At 43.6% G+C, this 20317-nt stretch overlaps 3 protein-coding genes across 3 annotated transcripts; 2 read left to right on the top strand and 1 right to left on the bottom strand.

Annotated features, from left to right (window-relative positions):
- On the top strand, positions 1-5335 carry dtymk (deoxythymidylate kinase (thymidylate kinase)). Its single transcript, XM_006637674.3, has 5 exons — positions 1-324; positions 2142-2250; positions 2520-2610; positions 3650-3847; positions 4578-5335. Exons 1-5 carry the CDS (start codon positions 195-197, stop codon positions 4686-4688), a joined length of 639 nt encoding a protein of 212 aa, XP_006637737.1. The 5' UTR covers positions 1-194; the 3' UTR covers positions 4689-5335.
- Positions 5336-6542: 1207 nt separating this feature from the next.
- Positions 6543-16980, bottom strand: atg4b (autophagy related 4B, cysteine peptidase). Its single transcript, XM_006637776.3, has 14 exons — positions 16880-16980; positions 15730-15992; positions 14045-14146; positions 13429-13500; positions 12947-13045; positions 12042-12143; positions 11546-11618; positions 11232-11311; positions 10626-10834; positions 10012-10090; positions 9399-9544; positions 8285-8341; positions 7747-7840; positions 6543-7259 (listed from the first exon to the last, which is right to left on the bottom strand). Exons 2-14 carry the CDS (start codon positions 15737-15739, stop codon positions 7186-7188), a joined length of 1197 nt encoding a protein of 398 aa, XP_006637839.1. The 5' UTR covers positions 15740-15992; positions 16880-16980; the 3' UTR covers positions 6543-7185.
- Positions 16571-19997, top strand: LOC138242223 (peroxynitrite isomerase THAP4-like). Its single transcript, XM_069197681.1, has 2 exons — positions 16571-16752; positions 17656-19997. The coding sequence occupies exons 1-2, from the start codon at positions 16676-16678 to the stop codon at positions 18599-18601; spliced, it is 1023 nt and encodes a 340-aa protein (XP_069053782.1). The 5' UTR covers positions 16571-16675; the 3' UTR covers positions 18602-19997.
- The last annotated feature ends 320 nt before the right edge of the window (positions 19998-20317 follow it).

Raw genomic sequence — 20317 nt, 5'->3', positions numbered from 1 at the left:
ACCCTGACAACGTTAACAGTAGTTGGAGATTGTGCAAGGTTTGGTCAAAAAAGGCGCGTATTTTTTTTAAGGCTAGTAAAGGTCATGCATAGGCAGACCTCAAGTATTATGCAGAGAAGGTACGCTTGAGGAAACGGAGCGTATTCGGATTACAGACGCTTTTTTTGGATTTTAATTTTCTCTGTATTCTGGAGATGTCGTGTAGGAGGGGAGCCTTTATTGTGTTAGAAGGGGTTGATCGCGCTGGGAAGACTACACAATGCAAGAAGCTGGTTCAGGCGCTACAGGAGAGTGGCCATCGGGCTGAAATTATGAGATTCCCCGGTAAATTTTCTTTCCTGTATCTTTCCCATTCGTAAAGCCTCTAAAATTCATCCCTGTCAAAGCGACTGCACAGCTTGCACCGTTGCAAAACATAAACGTTTCGGTTGACGCGTTTATACATTTCTTTACATTTGTATTCTAATGTGTACAAATATACAGTTATGTGCTTCTTATTTAACTTTATAATCCGTCGGGAATGGAGATCTCTTTGAAAGGTTTTAAGTAAATAAGTTACTTAATAACTGATATTTGTAAAATAAGGAATATTGCAACCGATGGATCTGAAATAGCAATAACAAAGAATAATTTACCAGTACTATAAGGAATACAATACTTAAAAATATCGCGAAGAGCCCCGAGTATGAATGATATGCGCGCGTTGTTACGGTCTTCCAACCCGGAAGTGAATAACGGGATGCTGCACACGTCACTCACGTACCTGTGCGGGTGTGCAGAGGGGACATGAACGGAGGCGCTGTGTACTTCACTTTGGCAAAAACACGTTTCAGCTGAAGCAACGCGATGCTTTGTGTTGTTGCAAATGCGTTTTGAGGTCGCTAACCCAAAAAGCGACTTGTCATTAATTTAATTATTAAGCACATGTCCTGTGGACGGTGTAATAACACTGAAATATGTTGTGCATGGTCACCGAGGTGAGTGTTATTCCATCATCAGATCTATGTTAGGTCTCTGCCCCCGCCAAGCACTTCAATTGTATGCACTTTTAAGTTTACATGTCACTACTGTGTAGTGCTTTTTTGGTGCTACACTTTCGGCATGCAAGTTGTAGTTTTTTATTTTTGCTGTTTTCAGTTTGTGCTTTTCATCGTGAATTTCTCATATACTGTACCTTGGGAGAAAATGACAGAGAACAAATGGATTAGAAAATACATTGAAAGGGAATACAATAAGATGGTAATGGATTCCAGTTTATGGTCAAGGACAATGTAATTTTAAGCTTGTAAGCGATTACCTTGAACTGGAATCATAGGCTTTGTTAGTTCAGCCTAGAATGTAATAAAAGATTATGTGTGTTTTGCATAGTTTTTCAGGCTGTGCTTGGTGAGATGCATTCCAACACAGAAGACAGCTTTAGACTCCTAAGAGTGCTGGATCTAGACTCTAAACTGGCTGCAATGCTGTGACAGCTTCTGAAAGAGTAATAATCATTAATAATTGGTTACACCTATATAGCGCTTTTCTGGAAACTCCACTCAAAGTGCTTTACAGGTAATGGGGACTCCCCTCCACCCCTAATGTGCAGCCCCACCTGGATGAGGCGACGGCAGCCATAGTGCATCAGAACGCTCACCCCACATCAGCTATCAGTGGGGAGGAGAACAGAGTAATGAAGCCAATTCATAGATGGGCATTATTAGGAGGCCATGATTGGAAAAAGGCCAATGGGAAATTTGGCCAGGACACCGGGGTTACACCCCTACTCTTTTTGAGAAACACCCTGGGATTTTTAATGACCACAGAGAGTCAGGACCTGGGTTTTATGTCTCAATCGAGGGACGGAGCCTGTTTTATATTATATTGTCCCCGTCACTATACTGGGGCATCAGGACCCACATAGACCCCCTGTTGGCCCCACGAACACCTCTTCCAGCAGCAACCTGTTTTTCCCAGGAGGTCTCTCATCCAGGTACTGACCAGGCTCACACCTGCTTAGCTTCAGTGGGTTGGCAGCTGTGAGCTGCAGAGTGATATGGCTATGATTTGCCATCTCAGGGTTTTTGATTTCATTTGCTTGATATCCTTTCCTAATGTGTCTCCATGGCTCCGCTGAGGATGTGTTCCTGTTGTTTCTCCAGACAGGACGACAAAGATAGGCCAGTTAATCAGCGCCTATCTGGAGAAGAAGAGTGACCTGGAGGACCACACTGTGCACCTGCTCTTCTCTGCCAATCGCTGGGAGCTTGTGTAAGATGCCTTTCTGCCGCCCTGTAGCCTGTGGCAAAACTGCTTTTGGTCTCCTTGATGCAGATGTTAGAAAGTGATCAGCTCTCAGTTCTCCCATGCGGTTGACAGCAATCTAAACTCATGTCTGGATGCTTTCGGGGGACGCTCCTCGCATTTTAAGAACAGGTAGACAAGCCCAGTAAGCAAGCTGCCTGCGAGGAGATGATTTCAGTACCACTGCTGTGAATGCTAAATAGTGGCTTGTATGTTCGTGTGATCTGGCTCCACAGACCTGCGATGAGGCAGAAGCTGGAGCAGGGCGTGAGTCTGGTGGTGGACAGATACGCTTTCTCCGGAGTGGCGTTCACCAGCGCCAAGCCGGTGAGTACTCAGGCTCCGGTGCTCTGTAGTGTGGGTTAGGAACTTAGAAGGCCAATGTTTCAGTAGGTTGTAAACCCGTTTCTCTGTTTGACGAAAATGCGATACTACAGAGCACGTGAATTCTTACTGACAGTTCGAATAAAGAAAGCCATCTTCGAAACAACGAAGAAGCGGTTACGAAGGAAAAGTTTGAAACCTCCGCCAAAAGCAGAGAGGTGAAGAGAAGGGTGTTATACGACTGGTTTCCTATTGAGTGTTTGCGTCACCTTCCGTTAATTAGTGTGGGTTAATTAGTGCGCCCAGCCTGCGAGGGGCATGTATGATACAGTTCACTGCGGCTTGCTCCGTGTGGTGTTCGCTGTTGTGTGCAGGTTTAGGCTATATCATGGACCTTAAAATTGTAAAGACAATGAAAATTGTGAGTGTGCATAATCGCACAAAACAAATGAAGTGGTCACTATACAGTACTGTACTTAGGTCTCATTAATGATGTCTAGCTAGGCTAGAAGTGTTTTTTATTACTAAAAACAAATAAACAGTATGAATGCTAGTTGTTATTGTTTGTCATTTTTTGGTGAAAAATGTAAAAGTAGGGGTGACATTTCTGGGGCCCAGAATGGTTCGTAATTTTTCCCCATAAGAAATAATGGAAATAGTTTTTTCTGTTTACTAATGTTCACCGAACGAAAGGGTTTTTGGGAACTATCTACATTGTAAAAAGAAGTACGGGTGTATGTTCCTGGTGTGTTTTCCTGACTTTGTGAATGTAGCTCTCGTTGGGGACGTGATGGGGGCCGTGAGGATCTGGAGGGGGTTATGGGTGATGTCGGTGGCTTACTGAGCCCTAGCATGTAGCACGCCTGGCCTAGCGAGATCAAGCAGAGAGCATCCAAGTAAGAAGCAGTCCAGTGTAAATCGCCTGGCCAGCGTTAACGGAGTTCCAGTCCTCCAGGGAGAGCTGGGTCGTGATTTTGCCATCGAAAGATGACGTTGGCTCCCTCTGTGGCGAGCTGGATTGAGTGTGTCTGTGGTGTTGCAGGGCTTCTGTCTGGACTGGTGTAAGAAGCCCGACGTGGGGCTGCCCAAACCAGACCTGGTGCTGTTCCTCCAGCTGAGTCCCGAAGAGGCCGCGCGCCGGGGGGAGTATGGCGCCGAGCGTTACGAGAGCAGCGACTTCCAGAGGAACGTGCAGCAGCGATTCCAGCAGCTTATGAAGGACCCCTCCCTGAACTGGAAGGTGATCCCAACCCCCTGCAGTATTTAGAGACAATTAGCAAAGCAGAGCACTCTCCTTATTCTCATATCCAGTGTATGCAAACAGCACAGGGTGTGATATAAGTTTATCCAAAGGGACTAACATCTGCTCCTGTTTGTCTGGCTGCTTGTTTTACTGGGACAATTCAGGTGATGTACCTTGCTCAGGGGTACAACCGCTGTGTCTCACCTGGGGTTTGCAAGTTCAGAACCTAACCACAGCGCCGCGCTGCAGAGACAGTGAGCGGCAACGGTTCACATTAAAATCAAATTGTTCAGAGGGGATTAAACACATAACCAAATGTTTTTAACAGTGAGGCCATCTCAGATGAACACAGGTTACCTTCACATTCACTGGGGTTTAGTCCACCTTGAACATCTTTCTAAAAACAGGGGATTGAGTACAATAGGAAAACCAATGTGTATAGTATATTTCAGTTCCCTCTGTGTCAATATCCAGACAAGCAGGAGGTAAGAAGCAAGAGGACACTGCTGGGGAAAATCCACAACTTCTGCTTTGCCCAATAGTAACGTTAGTGGAATCGAGGGATTGATTTAACTGTTGCACAAATTCTAGCAAAATAAAGCTTTGCCAGAGTTCTGTAGATTCAGCCGTAGATGTGTGCCCAATGGCCTGCACATGCATTTCAGTGAATGGCTTTTTGACAAGCCTTGATTTTTTTTCTGAAGGCTCTCCGTTCTTCCTCTTTCAGGTGATTGATGCAGCCCAGAGCATAGAGGACCTGCATACAGAGATCAAGACTCACAGTGAGGCTGCCATCAAAGCTGCTACCAACCAGCCAATCACAGAGCTCTGGAAGTGAGTCTCAATCCCAGAACAGTGCATCACACTAGCATTCTGGGATGTGCAGCTCCATTGCTGGGAGACCACCGTCACTATAGGTTTTTATTCCACCCCAACTCATTATCTAGTTGATCTAATTGACTAACTGGATCTGTTTAACATCTATCCTCAGTTATTCACATACTGGAAGTAGATGTATAGGACGTACTGGGTCTCAGACACCCAGGGTGTTAGCTGTGCATGCTTGGTAGCGTAAGTGTAACTGTAGGGAGTTTGCAAAAAAACAAATATTGAAGAGTTTTGAGAAGACACCCCCTGCTTTGTTAATCAATATCAGTGTGTTGTGTTGTTTTTGTGTTATAGAAGGAAATCTGTGATGTTTTTCATCAACTTAAAGGATGCTTTGCAAGCACATTTTTCTATGCTTGTATATTCCATTAGGTCAAACTCCATTGGTGTTAGTGATAATCTTGTCCAAATATTACTGCAGAATGTACTATGTAAAAGGTGCTTGAAGTCTAAACAGATTGCAAGATGAAGCTGAGTTAACCAGTTGCTGCTAGAAAGGATTGAGTGCTGACTTGAACACCTTTCCTTTTTTAATGAGCTTCATACAATTCTGGGACCTGTTTGTTGAAAATAAATTTACAAAACTTATGCATACGATCCATATCTCTGATCTGCTAAGTCACCAGAATTTAATGCATATATATGTGAGACGTTTTTCCATTGTAGGGGAGCAGTAACAACCAAAACTGACCAGGACTGGGGAGAAGTAAAATAACTATCTCGCACATGTCTTGTCAACAGTACTCTGTAAACAACTTTAATTAAAAACGTTTTATCTTTTCAAAGATTATTCCCAATATTTAGAACAAGGGATCCGACGGCACTCATAGTGTTTGATTTCTATATATCTTCTCTTTCAAAAGAGCAAATCTTAAAATCGGTAGAACATTTCTGTCTTGGTCTTGCCATAACGACAGCTTTTAATACACAAGTCTGAAAAAAATACTTGTAGGTCCACACATATAACTTGTTCATATCAACTGATAATAGGTGGTGGTCATAAGAGAGCCAGACGGAAACGACGGTATGCAGATAAAAACAGAGCCCTGGTGTCTTCTGATCCCCAAACTCTTCTCCTCACAGTGTGTTTTTGTCACAGAAGTCGATAAAATATTGAAAGGAGCTCCACCTATGATGGATTTTCATCCTTCTAATGTAACACTGCAATACAAACTGCAATATGGCCAAACGTTGCAGGCATCTGACGTTTATGTACATAATGGGACTTGTCCTTGAATCAAGTGGGGGGGGGGGGACATCTGGGAAAAAGAGAGCAGCTAACTGCTGTGAAGCTGAAAGTAATGGTAATAAAATGATCCTAGCAATTAGTATGTGAATTGGAAAACAACCTTTAGAACTTTTCAAGCACACTTAATTGGCCCATACTTTAATGTCATCATAAATAAGCAGTTAATTAAAAATTAAATATGAGTTCTAAGTCTTAGGTATAAACGGTATGATTTATACTCTATGAGGAAGAAGTGATGTAGTTACTTTAGACTTTTTTTACCAGCAGGCCTGAGGAGCAGTTAGTCTTTATAACGTTTTCCCACTCAATAAGCCTGCTTATGCCTTTTTTCTTCTATGGCAGACTTATATTCATTGACCAGTAAATTGTTTTATACACTTTATACACATTAATTTAGATACAGAGATCACCCAACATCTATACAGTAGGTAATCATCTTTGAATGGGGTAATGCAGAATTGCCTGTTGAGTACAAGATCAGATACTGCCATACTCTGCCAACCGCTGTCACACAAGCATTGTGGGTAACACCAGGAATAATCGAAGACACTGACATTCCCTGGTCGCTTACTACTTTATGCATTGACAGCACAGTGATAGACTGTTCGAATTTATACAAAAAAAAGCCCAGAAACATACTTCTCTAAATTTAACTTTAGGCAAGTGAAAGCTGACATTGGATACTTAACACATGGGCCATTCTTCCTCTCCATGGGGAAGTTCTGGTTGCCACCTTGCCATACACAGTGACAGTACAGAACAAGCCTACTGCTGCCTGGAGCCCTACAGCCATGTGTTCTCCGCTAGCACATCGTGTCCACAGGACCTATGCAGATACAACAGGACATTTAACTTGGATAACAATGTGCTGGATTCACACCAGAAAAGTACAGCGCAACTTTTTTTTTTATACAAAACAAAATAACAAATGTGCAATCTGTCAACTTGAAAACAACAGAGCTGAAACAAAAAAGAACAGTTAGTTCCCCCCGCCTTCCTTCACCAACAAAAACAGTCTTGACAGTGGATGCAAGTCACAGAGCAGTGTTTGTCGCAGGCTGTGCCCAGGGCAGGCGGGATGACTCTGGCATGGATGGCAGGCTGGCCGGAAGGGCCACAGCCCTTCTCCTCCACCACCCACCCCCTGCGGCGTGCAGGGTAGTCTTCACTGTGCGCCGGGGGTGGAGCTGCAGCCTCCTCACAGAGACAGGATCTCAAACTCCTCGTCCTCCGAGTCGAAAAACCGCTCTAGCCTGTCTGAATCTGAGAAATCTGAAACGAAAAAAAACCAACAAGATCCTCCCAATTCCTCTGTTCCTCTACAGCGTCACCTCCAAGTTACTGTCTCACAGAGCCTAGGAGTCCTGTAGGGGGTCTTTAAGCTTATTTTACTTCAGAACTAAAGTTACTGAAATAAACGAATTTATTGTGACTACCTGTGCAAATTAAATTGTACTTTTGTGTTTCATAGCTATAACAGAGATGTCTACTGTGATTCTAGTATATCGGTTACTTAAAATTAAAGGACTCTTCGTGTTAGTGATAAAGGTTAACAACGTATTCTCACAGACTGCAAAGGAAAACTTGCTTGACAATGTTTCTAAGTGCAACTAATAGCCATTGTACTGACAATGGCCAATCTGTAAAAGCAGCAGTGTCTGATTTCAAAGGGAGCTCAGCAGAAGTTAAGGGAGTTCAGCTAGAATTACTTTTGCAACATGACCATGTGTATTTGAGTGCTGTACGTGGTAGCACTGACCTGGAGTAAGGTTAAGGACATCGGAGGAGGTGAAATGAGACGGCTGACTGTCCACCAGCTCAAACATTGGCAGCCCTTCCCTGCTACCAGACAGCTGAAGGACAAAGCAGACCAGTGTTTTGCACTGACAGGGGACTCTACAGCACAGCATGAAAGACTTGAGGTAAACCTGTGAAGGTCCCCAGTAATGAACTGCGATCTGCGCAGAACGGATAATGACCAGTTAAGACTTTTGGATGATATATCATTCAGTCACAACTGCTTTTAAATCCTAAATGCAAAATGAATTAAATGCAGGAGACAGCTTAAAAGGTCAAACGCTTGCCAGCAGGCAAGTCATCAGGATGCAACACTGACAGTACTCAGTACAGTGGAACAGTCTTCAGTGATTCCTGAATTAAGATTAGCAAGGACAAAATATTGCCAAGTCACTCTAACAATCTAACACTAACAATAAGAATCATATGGAGTTTACTGTGTCTTTGAGAGGCGTCCCAGGTCCCACAACTATTCTATGCATGGTTTAATTTTCACTCACCTTTCGAATCCGCATACACCAGTCATCAAAGTCATCCTCTGTGTGACAGAAGAAGCCCTAGTACAAACCAAATGAAATGCATCCTTTACTGTCCTCTGGTTTTCCCACACTACATTTTAACAAGATTTTGTTAAACAAACAACAATTTTTTACCTCTAAGTTCTTAGAAATGTATCTTTTTCAATTGTATATTTTATTTAGCCAATCATCAATCACCTAAAAATGCTGTTAAAATGGTATTTAAATCTGCAGGCATTTTAGGCCAGGATAGGGTGTGAGTTTCATAGTGTTGAATGCAGTTATACTTCCAGTTGCCCTTTAAATGACAAAATTAAGAGAGATTACCCAATAGAACAGGCTTTTCTTTACAACTTTTCTTTACAACTTTTGATCTGAATCGGTTTTGGGATGCAATTACTTAACGCTGCAATAAATAATATATGCTGCCAAAACTATCTGAAAAAACAAACTGATAACAATTTATCACTCATCCTAAAGTTCACTTGGGTCCAAAAATACAGCACTGAGCATAAACAGTATCTAACTAGTGTGGGAATCCTAAACCTAACCCTGGCTGGGGTTTCAAATGAGCAGCTCTGCACTCCAGACTCTAAGCCCTCCAGACTGTTTTAGGGAAATCACATTTGGGTGCTTATTTAGATAGCACAACACATTTTTATGTCCACCATTATATTATACTGATACTTATTCATTACAGATTATACAGTACTATTTTTAACAAACATTTTGCTGTTCTTGCTTTGCAAAGATCAAGTTAGATTTTTAGTATTTAAATGTTTTATCCAGCTCAGTGAAATAGTTTCAAGCACAAGCAAGGGTACAATTTAGTAGTAGTAGCATTGCAAGGGATTCCAAAGCCTAATGCTTAGAAGGTATGGAAACACAATGCGTCTTCAATGGGAAAATTGCTATTTAAGTCAGTCCTTAAAGGTGCTTGAGAGGAAATTTCCAAGGGCAGCAAATTAGTCCTGAAAAATAATAGTGTGAATCTTTCACATGTCACCATGTAAGTCAGTTTTGGAGTCCTGCCCTGTCACTGTGTGCTCTGCGGAGATGCAATCCTGAAGGATTGCCCACCTCTGGGTGCACCTACCACAGCAATGGAGGGGTCCAGTTCACGGATGTGCATGCGACAGGGCGGGTGCTGGCAGTGGTAGGTGTCGTCAGGGACCTGCCCATCGTCGCTGGGCTCCACTGCAGGCTGGGTGGTGTGAGGGTCCAGGTAGATCATCTCATCTCCTGGGGGGGGATACAGCTGGGTAGCAGTGACAATACCAGGAGAACTGCAGATGCAGCTCCTTTAGAAAACTACACATCGAAGACCTGCTGCTAATCAAGGGCAATCCTAAACATTGCTATGTAGTACAGTTCTTGAACGTCCCCATGAAGCGTTTTATATAGGCAAAATCAATTTTTTGATCCATCTACCAATCCCAAATTACAAACCAATACTTCAGAGCGTGTGCTTGTTTCCCGAGGGCTTCTTGTATCGACCAAACTACAATCCACCATGCATGCACCAAGATTGGTAGTTGCGAAAAATGGATGTGTTCAATTCTTTAACTGCATAGAAAAAAAAACAACACTGTCATGCTATGAGTGCCTAAAAGTAACGGAGAGACACTGTGTGTGTACAAGCAGGTTTTTCCACTGGAAAACGAATTAAATTTATCCAAGCAGACGAGACACGGGTTACTCGGACTAACCTACATAGCCAATGAAGTAGTGTGCGCTATTGGGCTTTCCGCCAATGACTCCCAGGGACTGAGGCAGCATGAAGCAATTCTGTGGAAACAGGGAAGGAGTCACCAGTCGGCACAGACAACAGAGCTCTTTATGTGTAGTCCATAAACCTGTGACAATAACCAACAACTGTTTCATTCTCACAGGCCAACCCCATGTAAGGCAACACACAAACGCCTTGCCTTTTGCCTGCTGAGAAACCACAAGTCCCCCACCCTCTCTCTTCATTCGTATACCAGTCACGTCAGAAATTTAAGTATCATAGTTTTTTCTATGTGTTAGAGAAACCTGTATCACATGGAGATCTCAATGTATCGGAGGCCTCTGCTTTTTGTAGCATTCTCAGGCGCCCCCATACCTCCCCCTGCTTTCTAGAGTTATCGTTCCTCCTTCTGTAACTACCCTTCACTTATTCCATCAGTGCAGCCAAATCTGCAGTTTCACTGTGTAACACAATGACTGAAGTCCCGTTGTTCACAGTGTAGGTTCGCCCCCATTGACATTCCCCCATCATCCCGTTGGCCCTTCCTAGCAGGCCCAGCAGTGGGCCTTCGGCTCAGCGCTGCAGGGCCGGTACCTTCAGCGTCTCGATGTAGGCCTCGTTGATGTCGCTCAGGCCTAGCCGCAGCGGGATCAGCAGCACCAGCGGCCTCCAGAGGGCGGCCTCCCCCTCCGCCCCGGCCAGCGCGCAAGCCCCCTCCGCGCAGCCGTTCAGCTCCCGCTCCCCCTCCAGCCCGGGGGCGGCAGCGGCTCCCGCGAAGTCCAGCCAGGGCATGCAGAGCCGCTCTGAAACAGGAGACCGGCGCGGGGGCGCCATTACTGCTTGTTTATCTCTCCCGGACAACCTGCCTGGTGAAACCGAGGAGCTCCTCCCTGACCGCGGTCCAAGAGGAGCCGTTTATGCCAGCCGGACTGTCTGGCACTGTCCCTGACTGCTGTCGGCAGGGTTCAAATCCGTCACTCACAGACAACGGACCACATTTCCAACTGATACTGACCCTGATTTTCCATTTTTCTCATTTTCCATATATTTTATTATGTGTGGGTCATGTGTAACCAGCTGTGTCAGTATATTTTAAAATAGTATTGACCATTTTTTTTTGCCTGGGGGGGGGCTCTCAGTTTCCTTCTGAAGTTGAAAACCCAGGTCTAATACAGAATATTAACAGATTCCTTCACTCACTTATATCCTCAATGACCACAGTGTTGTCCATGGCAACATGCATTGCAAGTTGGCTCCATGAATCAAACGCAGACAGTTTTCTGGAAGGGAAAGAGAGACAGAGAAGTTAGGACAGTACAGTGAGACACAAAAAATGCTAGAAATACCGATGTACGGGGTATGGTACTTATGGTACTGTTATAATAAGCACTGTAATGTTAATTCTTTAAACCTTTCTCAATTATTAACAGAAATTCAAAGGCATGCTTCATCATCACTGTGCCATTTACGCCAGTACACCAAAGTAAGTAAGTTCCAATGAAAACGGCACGAACTTGAGAACTTGCGCCACTGTGTTTGGTCCATACCACTGGCCGATAGACTTTCCCTCTCCAACTCCCATCTGGGCTGCATAGTGGAGAAAGGACAGGGATGTTACAGAGAACACGGCCATCTAGCAAGTTATCTTTTACATTAGAAACCCATCTTGGCTACAGATTCCACTGTAGTCAGGGCAGATGGTACCAAGTGACCTAACAGTTATTTCAATGATGAGTGCAGACTTAAAAGCAAAGCTAAATAAAATGCAGCATGTTGGAACAATTCCAGGGGATGCTCAAAGATACTACTTAAAAGCTATTTTTCAACAGGAACACCGAACAATAACTTAAGATAAAGACTTAATACATAAATTAGTGTGGTAGACAATGAAACACAAAATGAAAAGCCGGTAACATAAAATGCACTGTTGAGAAATAAGATGAAAAGACTATATTCTAAAACACAGGACAGGTCATTTTTCAGTTTAACAAAGACCAAAAGGCATCTCACCAATCTGGTGTATAGAATAGTAACTGTCTTTTTTGTCAATGAAGGCATTGAGAATGCTGAAGTATTCCTCCTTCTGCTTCTGGCCCCTTATCCACCTCCAATCTGCACAAACAAGAAGGCACTGTGACTGTGTCTCCAACAGAGGAGACCGACTGCTCATTCCTGCCACCCTGAAGGCAGACCAAACTGCAAATCAAAGGTCTGAGGCACGACCCACAAGAAATATTTCCTGCTCAGAACAAAGGCGAGGCGATTCTGAATTCCATCTTTCTGTTGTCTGATGATGTTTTTAAGACATCTTGAGATGTAATGACTGTTGCAGACTGTGGAGGTTTTCAATACAAACATTCACTGTGACGAAACCTAATAAAACTCTGACATTTAGATACACGTGGCTTCAAAGTCCAAATATACTTAACTTAGGTATAACAATATCTACAGTGCCAAATAGTTTAAAAAAATTGAAGGCAACTCTTGTCTTTCTTCTTTAAAATATAAAGAAAACTTGTAAGCATACATATACGTTTCTATTATTCTAATGACTGTCCTCCTGCTTTGGACAGTAACAACACTGTTTAATGACATAACATAATGTGAAAATAAGAATTCTTTGCAATAAAAAATGTTATGGAATTACCTTCCTCAGACTCTGTGAGAGACAACTTCTTTAACTCTCTTTAAATCTAAACTCAAAACCTTCCTTTTTACCAAAGTCTACATTTGATTGCCCTACATCTATAATAAACCTTTATGCTCTTGTTTTACTTTTTTCTTCTTTTACATTTTATTGTACTTTTTTGTCTTTTTCTTTATTCACACAATGTATAGCATCCTTGGGTTTGGAAAAGTGCTTAATAAATAGAAAAGGAACTATTATTATTAGTAGTAGTAGTAGTATAAAATACCTCGGCCTAGATGCCGGCAGACCAGGGCCTGTCCTAGAATCATCTGCCCACAGCGCAGCATGCAGCCCCAGCCTGTGTCAGAGGTGGGACCTGTTCCTCCTGCAGTAAGGGAGACAAATAAATGGGCAAATTATTTCACCTTTCACTCATGCATAAGATTATAGACAGACCCCCCCCAACAAAGGTTTCAGCTAAAGAAAGCATTTGAACTGCAGATAACTAAAATGTAGGATACGTAGTCCAAATATTCTTTCCATATAATTTTACAAAAGGAAAAAAACGAATGTTTCTTTCAAAAGAGATTATCATAGACAGCTACTGACTTTTAACAATGATCAGATATTACCGGCATTTACAGTACAAGATTTGTTTGCTACGTACATCACCACAAAACTTGAGTGGTGGTGGTGGTGGTAACTTTTTAATTGACATATTTTCCATTTGTTACTTGTGAAGTATGCTTCCTTTATCAAGTCACTCACCAATAGGTTGAAAATTCCTTCTGTAGGTGAACCAAAGACGTGAAGCAATATCAGACAGGATCTCATCTTTCTCTAAAATGAGCGATGTGAACAATGAAAGACACAGCATCACAGGAGAATTTACCTTATCAACCATTTCAGTCAGTACTGAATCGACTTAATCAAATTTGTTTGGTCACTGTAACCATCATTAATTCATTCTAGAAATAATTTTATTTCATATTTATTTAAAATCACAGTGGCTTATGATATCTTGAGGGATAAAAAGGTAAATGTGTGTCTTAAGTTAGAAGCAATTTATCCAGTCTCTATTGTTAAAGTGTTATATTTCAAAGCTTTAAAAATAAAAAATAAAATATTACTTATTAGACATAGAAGAACCTGAAAAGGAGCAATGGGGCTTCAAATAATATTTGAACATAAACACAACTGAATGTTAATTTTATCACTACTATATGATCTCTTCATAGTAAACATAAAACAATTAAAAAAACATACTACAGTAATCAGTGAGGCCACAGTATTAATAGCTTTATATAGAGACTAGGAATAATTGTAATTCTGAGCAGTACTTTTCCATTCTCACAAAAAATAAACATCCGAACTCAGTCTGTACCTGTGAGGGCACTGAACTCCCTCCCCAGAATCCACACTGGCTCCTCGGTCTCTGGAAAATCCTCAAACTCTCCAAAGCGCAGTGTGTCGTAGGTGAGGGTAGCTGCAACACAAGGGAAAGACAGACAGAAAGCAAGCAAATGAGGCAGGTGCACGACTCTACTGGAGAATTCCCCCAGAAGACACAGCAATCTACACTCCAGCTACTCAAATGTTACCATGATGATCAACTAGATCTTCGTCACTATGGGGCATGAAGGCCAGTAGTAACACTACTTAATGACTTTTTTACAGCGTTGTTCCAGTTTTTTTTAAAAGATCACAAATCTTACCACCAAACGTGGTTTTTAGTTTGTTCCAGACTGGATGATGATGTTCTAAAAATTCTAAATAAACACACAATTTTGCTAATGATTTTATTTTGTACTCTATATACTTATTTAATTACTCTAATGCTGTTGTTATTTTAATTGTAGCTTATTCTGATGTCTGTCTTGCTTTTCTTGGGCTGAGCTGCTGTAATGCCTCAATTTCCCTTCGGGATCAATAGAATCTTATCTATCTTAACCTTATTTAAAAATGATTGCTGAAGAACTACTTTTTATTGTTGCACACAACGCAAATACATTCACATCCACAAACACCCCTTTCATTCACAGTTTCATTTAAAAAAACAGGTTATAGCAGAAGCTGCTGAACTGTTAAGGAATCATGTGCTCCACATGACTTGGAAGTAACTAGAAACACATTCAGAACAAGTTTCAGAAACAACTCAATGATGGGCTTGGCATCTAATGTGGTACAGAAAACCATCCTAACTCAGTCTTGAAATTCTGAAATGCCACTAAGATGGGTTTTTTTTAAGTACAAAATACTACAATTCTGCTATGATACTCTTGTACGTATATAGGAACTTACAGATTCACGAAGGGGTGAGCAGCTTTCAAAACAGTAAGTAATTTATTTTTGAATATTACAGTACAGTTTTGTTGTCATCACGGTGGTTACATTATTGTAAATAATATAAAAATAAAATGATTACGAACAAAGGTGTATATTTGCCTGATTATTCCGAGACTGCTTATATGTGCTTTGTTGAAAAATAATATTTACAGATATTGCTGGGGTTTTTTTTTTTACCTTTTACATCAAACAGAAACAAGTGTGTAAGAACAGCAGCATAATAAAACGGTCTGAAACGCAAAAGTCCGTAACAGATAATTTCGAATTAAAAGAAATAAAGCGATGATCATCAGTTTATACAGCTGGCTGGGTCTAAATGTGGATTTAGGGCTACAGCTGTCATCTGCTGTGTTGAATAAACCCACAGTCTACAGGCTGCAAAGGTTACGATGTGGCGGACAGACACTGAGGGACACACCTGAGTAAGCCAAGGGCAGATGGCGTCACTGCCCTTTTTAGAAACACCAAGAGACGGTACATATTTCTGATTCAAACTACACGTAACACGCATCCAGAGAGTATAAAAATAACATAAATCATTTCAGATTTAAATAAATCATCATCATCATGCACAAATAACTTTACATTAACTCTCGTCTACCAAACAAAACCGTTAGCCGTACAGGTTTAAACCCCCTATACCATTCAATCAGTCTTTAATTTTGATAACGGGTAAAAACAAAAAAGAGCAATGTAATTCTTGTTTTCTTTACTCTGCCCTACCTGCATCCATCCCGTCAGCGACTCACCCTAACTTGGTGGGGGCGAAGACAAACTCATGTGGCCAAAATACATCAAACTCCTTACGGCGATTCGACGATCAGGTGAGGAGAAGGCGGGGTTACAGAAAAAAATGTCCAATCGTAGCTTCGCTGTGGTTGGGAGTCGCACTTCTTGCCCAATCACGGAGCCAGGCAGTGTGGTCGGAACTTCCAACCTTCCAATAACCAACGAAGGAAGCAAGTTTGGGCGAAGGCGGGCGGTGGCTGAACAGGAGAGGGAAAGTGAACGAGGTTTCGTCTCTGCATCATTGCGAGGAACTTCTCGTGTTCTCAAGACTATTTAAGTTCGCGTTTTAGTGGGAAGTGTTTTAATATTGCTTTCGACGTGTATTTAATTCCGCAAATGTCCCTGTATAAATACAGGGTGACAATGACACCTGGGTATATTCCAGTGAATTTATTAAAGAGTAATGCATTAATATAAATCCAGTCCTAAAATGCAATTTCTTTTAAAAAATATTTAGTGTGTTGCAGGTGTATTGCAAAGTGAATAGACTGAGACATTTTGTATCTGGCATATTTGGGAGATACAAAACAAGCGAAATCAAGATAAGTTTATAGTAACAGAAGCAGAGTAACCAGAGAAGCAGAAATGTGCATAATCATGTACTTGGATTCTAAAACAGTTTAGTGACATTTTTAAATTATAATTTATTTCCCAAATTACTGCAAGAAATTAAGGAAAACCGTACTTAGCCCGAGATGCTTATAATAATGACGATTAAGTATCTATTGCTGGGCGAACGCCATCATGTTGTACGTCACGACGCTCAGGAAAGATCTGACAATCGGCAGGAAACAGCTCCGCCATTTTGGTGTACGGCCACGTAGTTTAATTTAGCTTTCATTTAGAAGTGTTCAGGCAAACTCCATGCGAATACCATAAAATGGTGATTTCATGCGCCGCAGTTAACTGCACGAATCGGCAAGGGAAGGTGGATAAAACCGAAATATCATTCCATAGGTAAGGTCAGTGTATCAGGTTTACGCCGTCGGTACACGAAAAGACAATAGTCTAAAAACGCAGCGTGTCAAAATTCAGAAAGGGGTGCCCCCGTGATTTCCAAGAAGTCTTCCGAATGTATTTGTACCTGCTCTCTGATTCTCTGCATCGCAATTACGAAGCTTAAATTATGAGGCTGCTTGCAGTGCAACAAGTCCCGAAAGGAGATCGCGCTGCAAGTGGTAGCACCGAGACTAGCGCCTGCGTTGTTGGCTTTTATCCGTAACAGGACGCTGGCACAGAATGATTCATTTCGGACAGTAGATGGTGGTATTGCGTTAAAAATATAAAACGTTGTTTTCTCCCCGTTTTAGTGCTCTTGGAAGATTTCTTACCAGCCAATGCGCGTTACACGAGTTCTCCCCTGCAGCAATTTTTCATTTATCGTCACTAACAGCTTATCGATTAGATAAATGGTCTAACTGAATAACATAGATTACAATTTAAATGATGATTTTTAGTCATGGTAAAATGGAAACACCAGTTAGCCTGGGTAAAGAAACTCTTGTGTAATTCCGAGGTGGTTTAGACTATTTTCTGTGTCACCTGTTTCTGGGTGCTGCATAATATTATATTGCCGTGTGATGAAGGTGTTTTTATCATACCAAGCATATGCATTCAAGAATTCCTTTAACATGTTTTTGAGTATTAGCGTATCAGCTTCCCTGATTAACAAGAGTGATGCATCTGCATCGGCGTGAAAGAATTCGATCACTGCAATGTGATCATTTTCTTTTCCCCTTGAGAAGGAGATTAACGGAGCAGATCTTTCCGTCGATCCGTTCCGTGCGTCGTTTGCCCATGTTTTTTTTTTTCCTGCTGGGCGTGCAAGGCAGGTGTTGAGGGTGTGTGGGCTCTTCTCAGGTTCCCCATCAACAACGCCCGGCGGCTTGCCAGATGGAGGAGGGCCGTGAGGCGGGAGGGCTGGGTGCCCAACAAGTACTCGTTCCTGTGCAGCAAGCACTTCAGCCCGGACTGCTTCCAGCAGCGCTACGACGACCAGCACCGGCAGCTCAAGGACACCGCCGTGCCCAGCATCTTCGACTTCACCCCGCCGGCCAGGGGCGCGGCCGGCAACGTGCGCAAGAAGGTGCTCAGCCCCGCCCCGGGCCCCGCCGAAGAGGAGGATGAAGAGGAGGAAAAGATACCCTCCGAGAAGCCCAGGCTGAAGGCGGCCTCCAAGAGCCTGAGGAACATTTCTCCCCCAGGCAGAGAGTCCCTGAAGGCAGGCCAGGACACGAACAGACCCCCCCGGACCCCGCAGCAGGCTGTGGGGGAGTGGTCCTTGGGCAGCGCGGAGGAAGTCTTCACGCCCTCCTCCTGCACCTTCATCGACGCCCTGCACTCCTACAGCAGCACCTCCCGCCAGGAGCGTGACACCCGGGCTCGCCAGCGCCGCGGCGGGCAGGGGGGAGGGGCCGGCGGGGCCGGGGCAGCGCCGCCCTCCGCGGCCGCCCTGGGTCCGCAGGCCCAGCTGCCCCAGGAGGCCGCTGGCTCTGCCGGGCCCCCCCGCTGCCGGGCCACGCGGTACAGCATCTCGGCCAGACGGCAGCAGCTGCGCAGGAGTGCCAGGCAGCTGCGCAGGAGAGCCAGGCAGCTGCGCTCGCTGCTGCAACCGAGGAAGACTGGGCTGCTGGATAAGGCTGGGCCGTCGCTCCCCACAGGTCAGTGTGGGGGAGTGTCCAATAATAATAATTACTCACACTTATATAGCGCTTTTCTGGACACCCCACACAAAGCGCTTTACAGGGTCTCCACTCCACTTCCACCAATGTGCAGCTCCACCTGGATGATGCGACGGCAGCCATAGTGCACCAGTACACCCACCAGGTATCGGTGGGGAGGAGAACAGGAGGCCAGGGTTAAATTTGGCCAGGCCACCAGGGTAACACTCCTACTCTTTTCAAGAGACGCCCTGGGATTTTTAATGACCACAGAGAGTCAGGACCTCAGTTTTACGTCTCATCTGATGAAGGGCGCCTTTTTACTGTATAGTGTCCCCATTGCTATAGATGGGCATTAGTACCCACACAGACTGCAAAACTACTGCCTTAGTTTTTCCCCAGGAGGTCCCCCCCCCCAGGTACTGGCCAGGCTCAGACCCGCTGAGGGACCGTTGTGCACCATCACTCTTTCAGTCTGTCCCTTTCTTGTGTTGGCCTTCTAATAATAACAGAACTTCTAGAGTACTTTTCACCCCAAAGGGTCCGGTAGCACTTTACATACAGGAGGGAACCCAGACCCCATGCAAAGGGGCGTTCTCATCTTGTGTGGGCGAGCTTGACCTGTAGGTTATTGTGCATTATTTTTCTTTGGAACAAGTAATAGGTTTATTCCATGCTGAAAAAAAGAAGAAAGAGAACACAACGTTTTGGCCGTGGAGCCTTCTTCAGGTGTGAGAGAGACAGGGCAGTAGGCAAAGGTAAAGTAGCGGGAGAACAAAGGTTGGGAGGGAGGAGGAGTGAGAGGCGGGAGCAGGGGACAGAAAGAGAGGCCAATCAAGAGGTGTGAAGTCAGAATGGGTGCAGAGAGGTGTGAAATGAAACTTCCAATGAATGGAGAAAATTTAAAAGAACAGTAGTCTGTCGTTAAGGGAAGGGAGAATGTGTGATCCTAGCTGCAGAATAATTTTAGTTTCGGTGGTCTTTCTGATGTATGAGTTCGGAAAACGGAGAGATTAGAGTGGTCGTGGCCGTCAGAGGTGAAATGAGAAACAATAGGCTTGGAGAGATCTTTAATCTTCACAGCCCTGACGTGTTCTCTGAAGCGGTCTCCGAGTCTCCTTCCTGTTTCTCCAATGTACAGTAGATGGCTGGGCATTTACTGCAAGAGATACAGTAAATAAGGTTGCTGGAGGTACAAGATGCTGTCTGGGTGATCCGGAATTGTCCTGAGGGGCCTTGAATGAGTGTGGTGGTGGCTGTGTACTTGCAGGTGATACAGCGAGCTCTTTTGCAAGGGAAAGTGCCTGGTGTGGATGGTTGCTGAGGGCGGTCAAGGGAGCTGTGGACAAGGAGGTTACGCAGATTAGGTGGTCGGCGATATGAGATGATAGGGCGATCAGAAAAGAGGGCCCCAATGGAGGGATCATCCTGTAGGATGGAAAAGTTGTGGTTAATGGTCCTGGGGATAGGAAGTGTGTTAGGGTGGTAAGGAAGCACCAAAGGAATGTTTGAGGATTATTTTTCTTTGCCAGTTAGGGTTGGTTGCGGAAAGCAGCAGAAAAGAGTTATTTTTTATCTTAAAGGGGGCAGTCAAAATGCCTTGCTCCTTTCAGCATTCATGTATTATAGCGCAACTTCAAAAACACAATGAAATGTCCGTCCAGGTATATTAACTTTCTAGCGCACAGCAACAACATTATTCAGGTCTTACTGTATCCTGTATACTAAAGTTGACTTGCGTCAGATCTACGTACGTGTAATTGTAAAAGCTTTCGTCCACCTCTGGAGAGCGGCCGCGCTCCTGGGTGTCACCTGGCACGAGGTACAGTATGTGCCAGCAGCCCCATGGCAACAGCAGGCCA

This window comes from Lepisosteus oculatus, chromosome 13 (genome assembly GCF_040954835.1).
Source record: "Lepisosteus oculatus isolate fLepOcu1 chromosome 13, fLepOcu1.hap2, whole genome shotgun sequence".
Taxonomy (NCBI): domain Eukaryota; kingdom Metazoa; phylum Chordata; class Actinopteri; order Semionotiformes; family Lepisosteidae; genus Lepisosteus; species Lepisosteus oculatus.
The sequence above is the reverse complement of the archived record's forward strand: the minus strand, read 5'-3'. Positions and strand labels throughout refer to the sequence as shown.

Excerpts from the sequence above, each read along its gene's own strand:
- LOC138242223 (XM_069197681.1), top strand. The coding sequence starts at position 16,676 with ATGGTGATTTCATGCGCCGCAGTTAACTGCACGAATCGGCAAGGGAAG. Across the intron at positions 16,753-17,655 it reads ACCGAAATATCATTCCATAG|GTTCCCCATCAACAACGCCC; the intron begins GTAAGGTCAGTG and ends GGCTCTTCTCAG.
- atg4b (XM_006637776.3), bottom strand. Across the intron at positions 10,091-10,625 it reads CCTACATCGAGACGCTGAAG|AATTGCTTCATGCTGCCTCA; the intron begins GTACCGGCCCTG and ends CTGTTTCCACAG. Across the intron at positions 9,545-10,011 it reads CTACTTCATTGGCTATGTAG|GAGATGAGATGATCTACCTG; the intron begins GTTAGTCCGAGT and ends ATCCCCCCCCAG.
- dtymk (XM_006637674.3), top strand. The coding sequence starts at position 195 with ATGTCGTGTAGGAGGGGAGCCTTTATTGTGTTAGAAGGGGTTGATCGC. Across the intron at positions 2,251-2,519 it reads GCCAATCGCTGGGAGCTTGT|ACCTGCGATGAGGCAGAAGC; the intron begins GTAAGATGCCTT and ends CTGGCTCCACAG. Across the intron at positions 3,848-4,577 it reads ACCCCTCCCTGAACTGGAAG|GTGATTGATGCAGCCCAGAG; the intron begins GTGATCCCAACC and ends TTCCTCTTTCAG.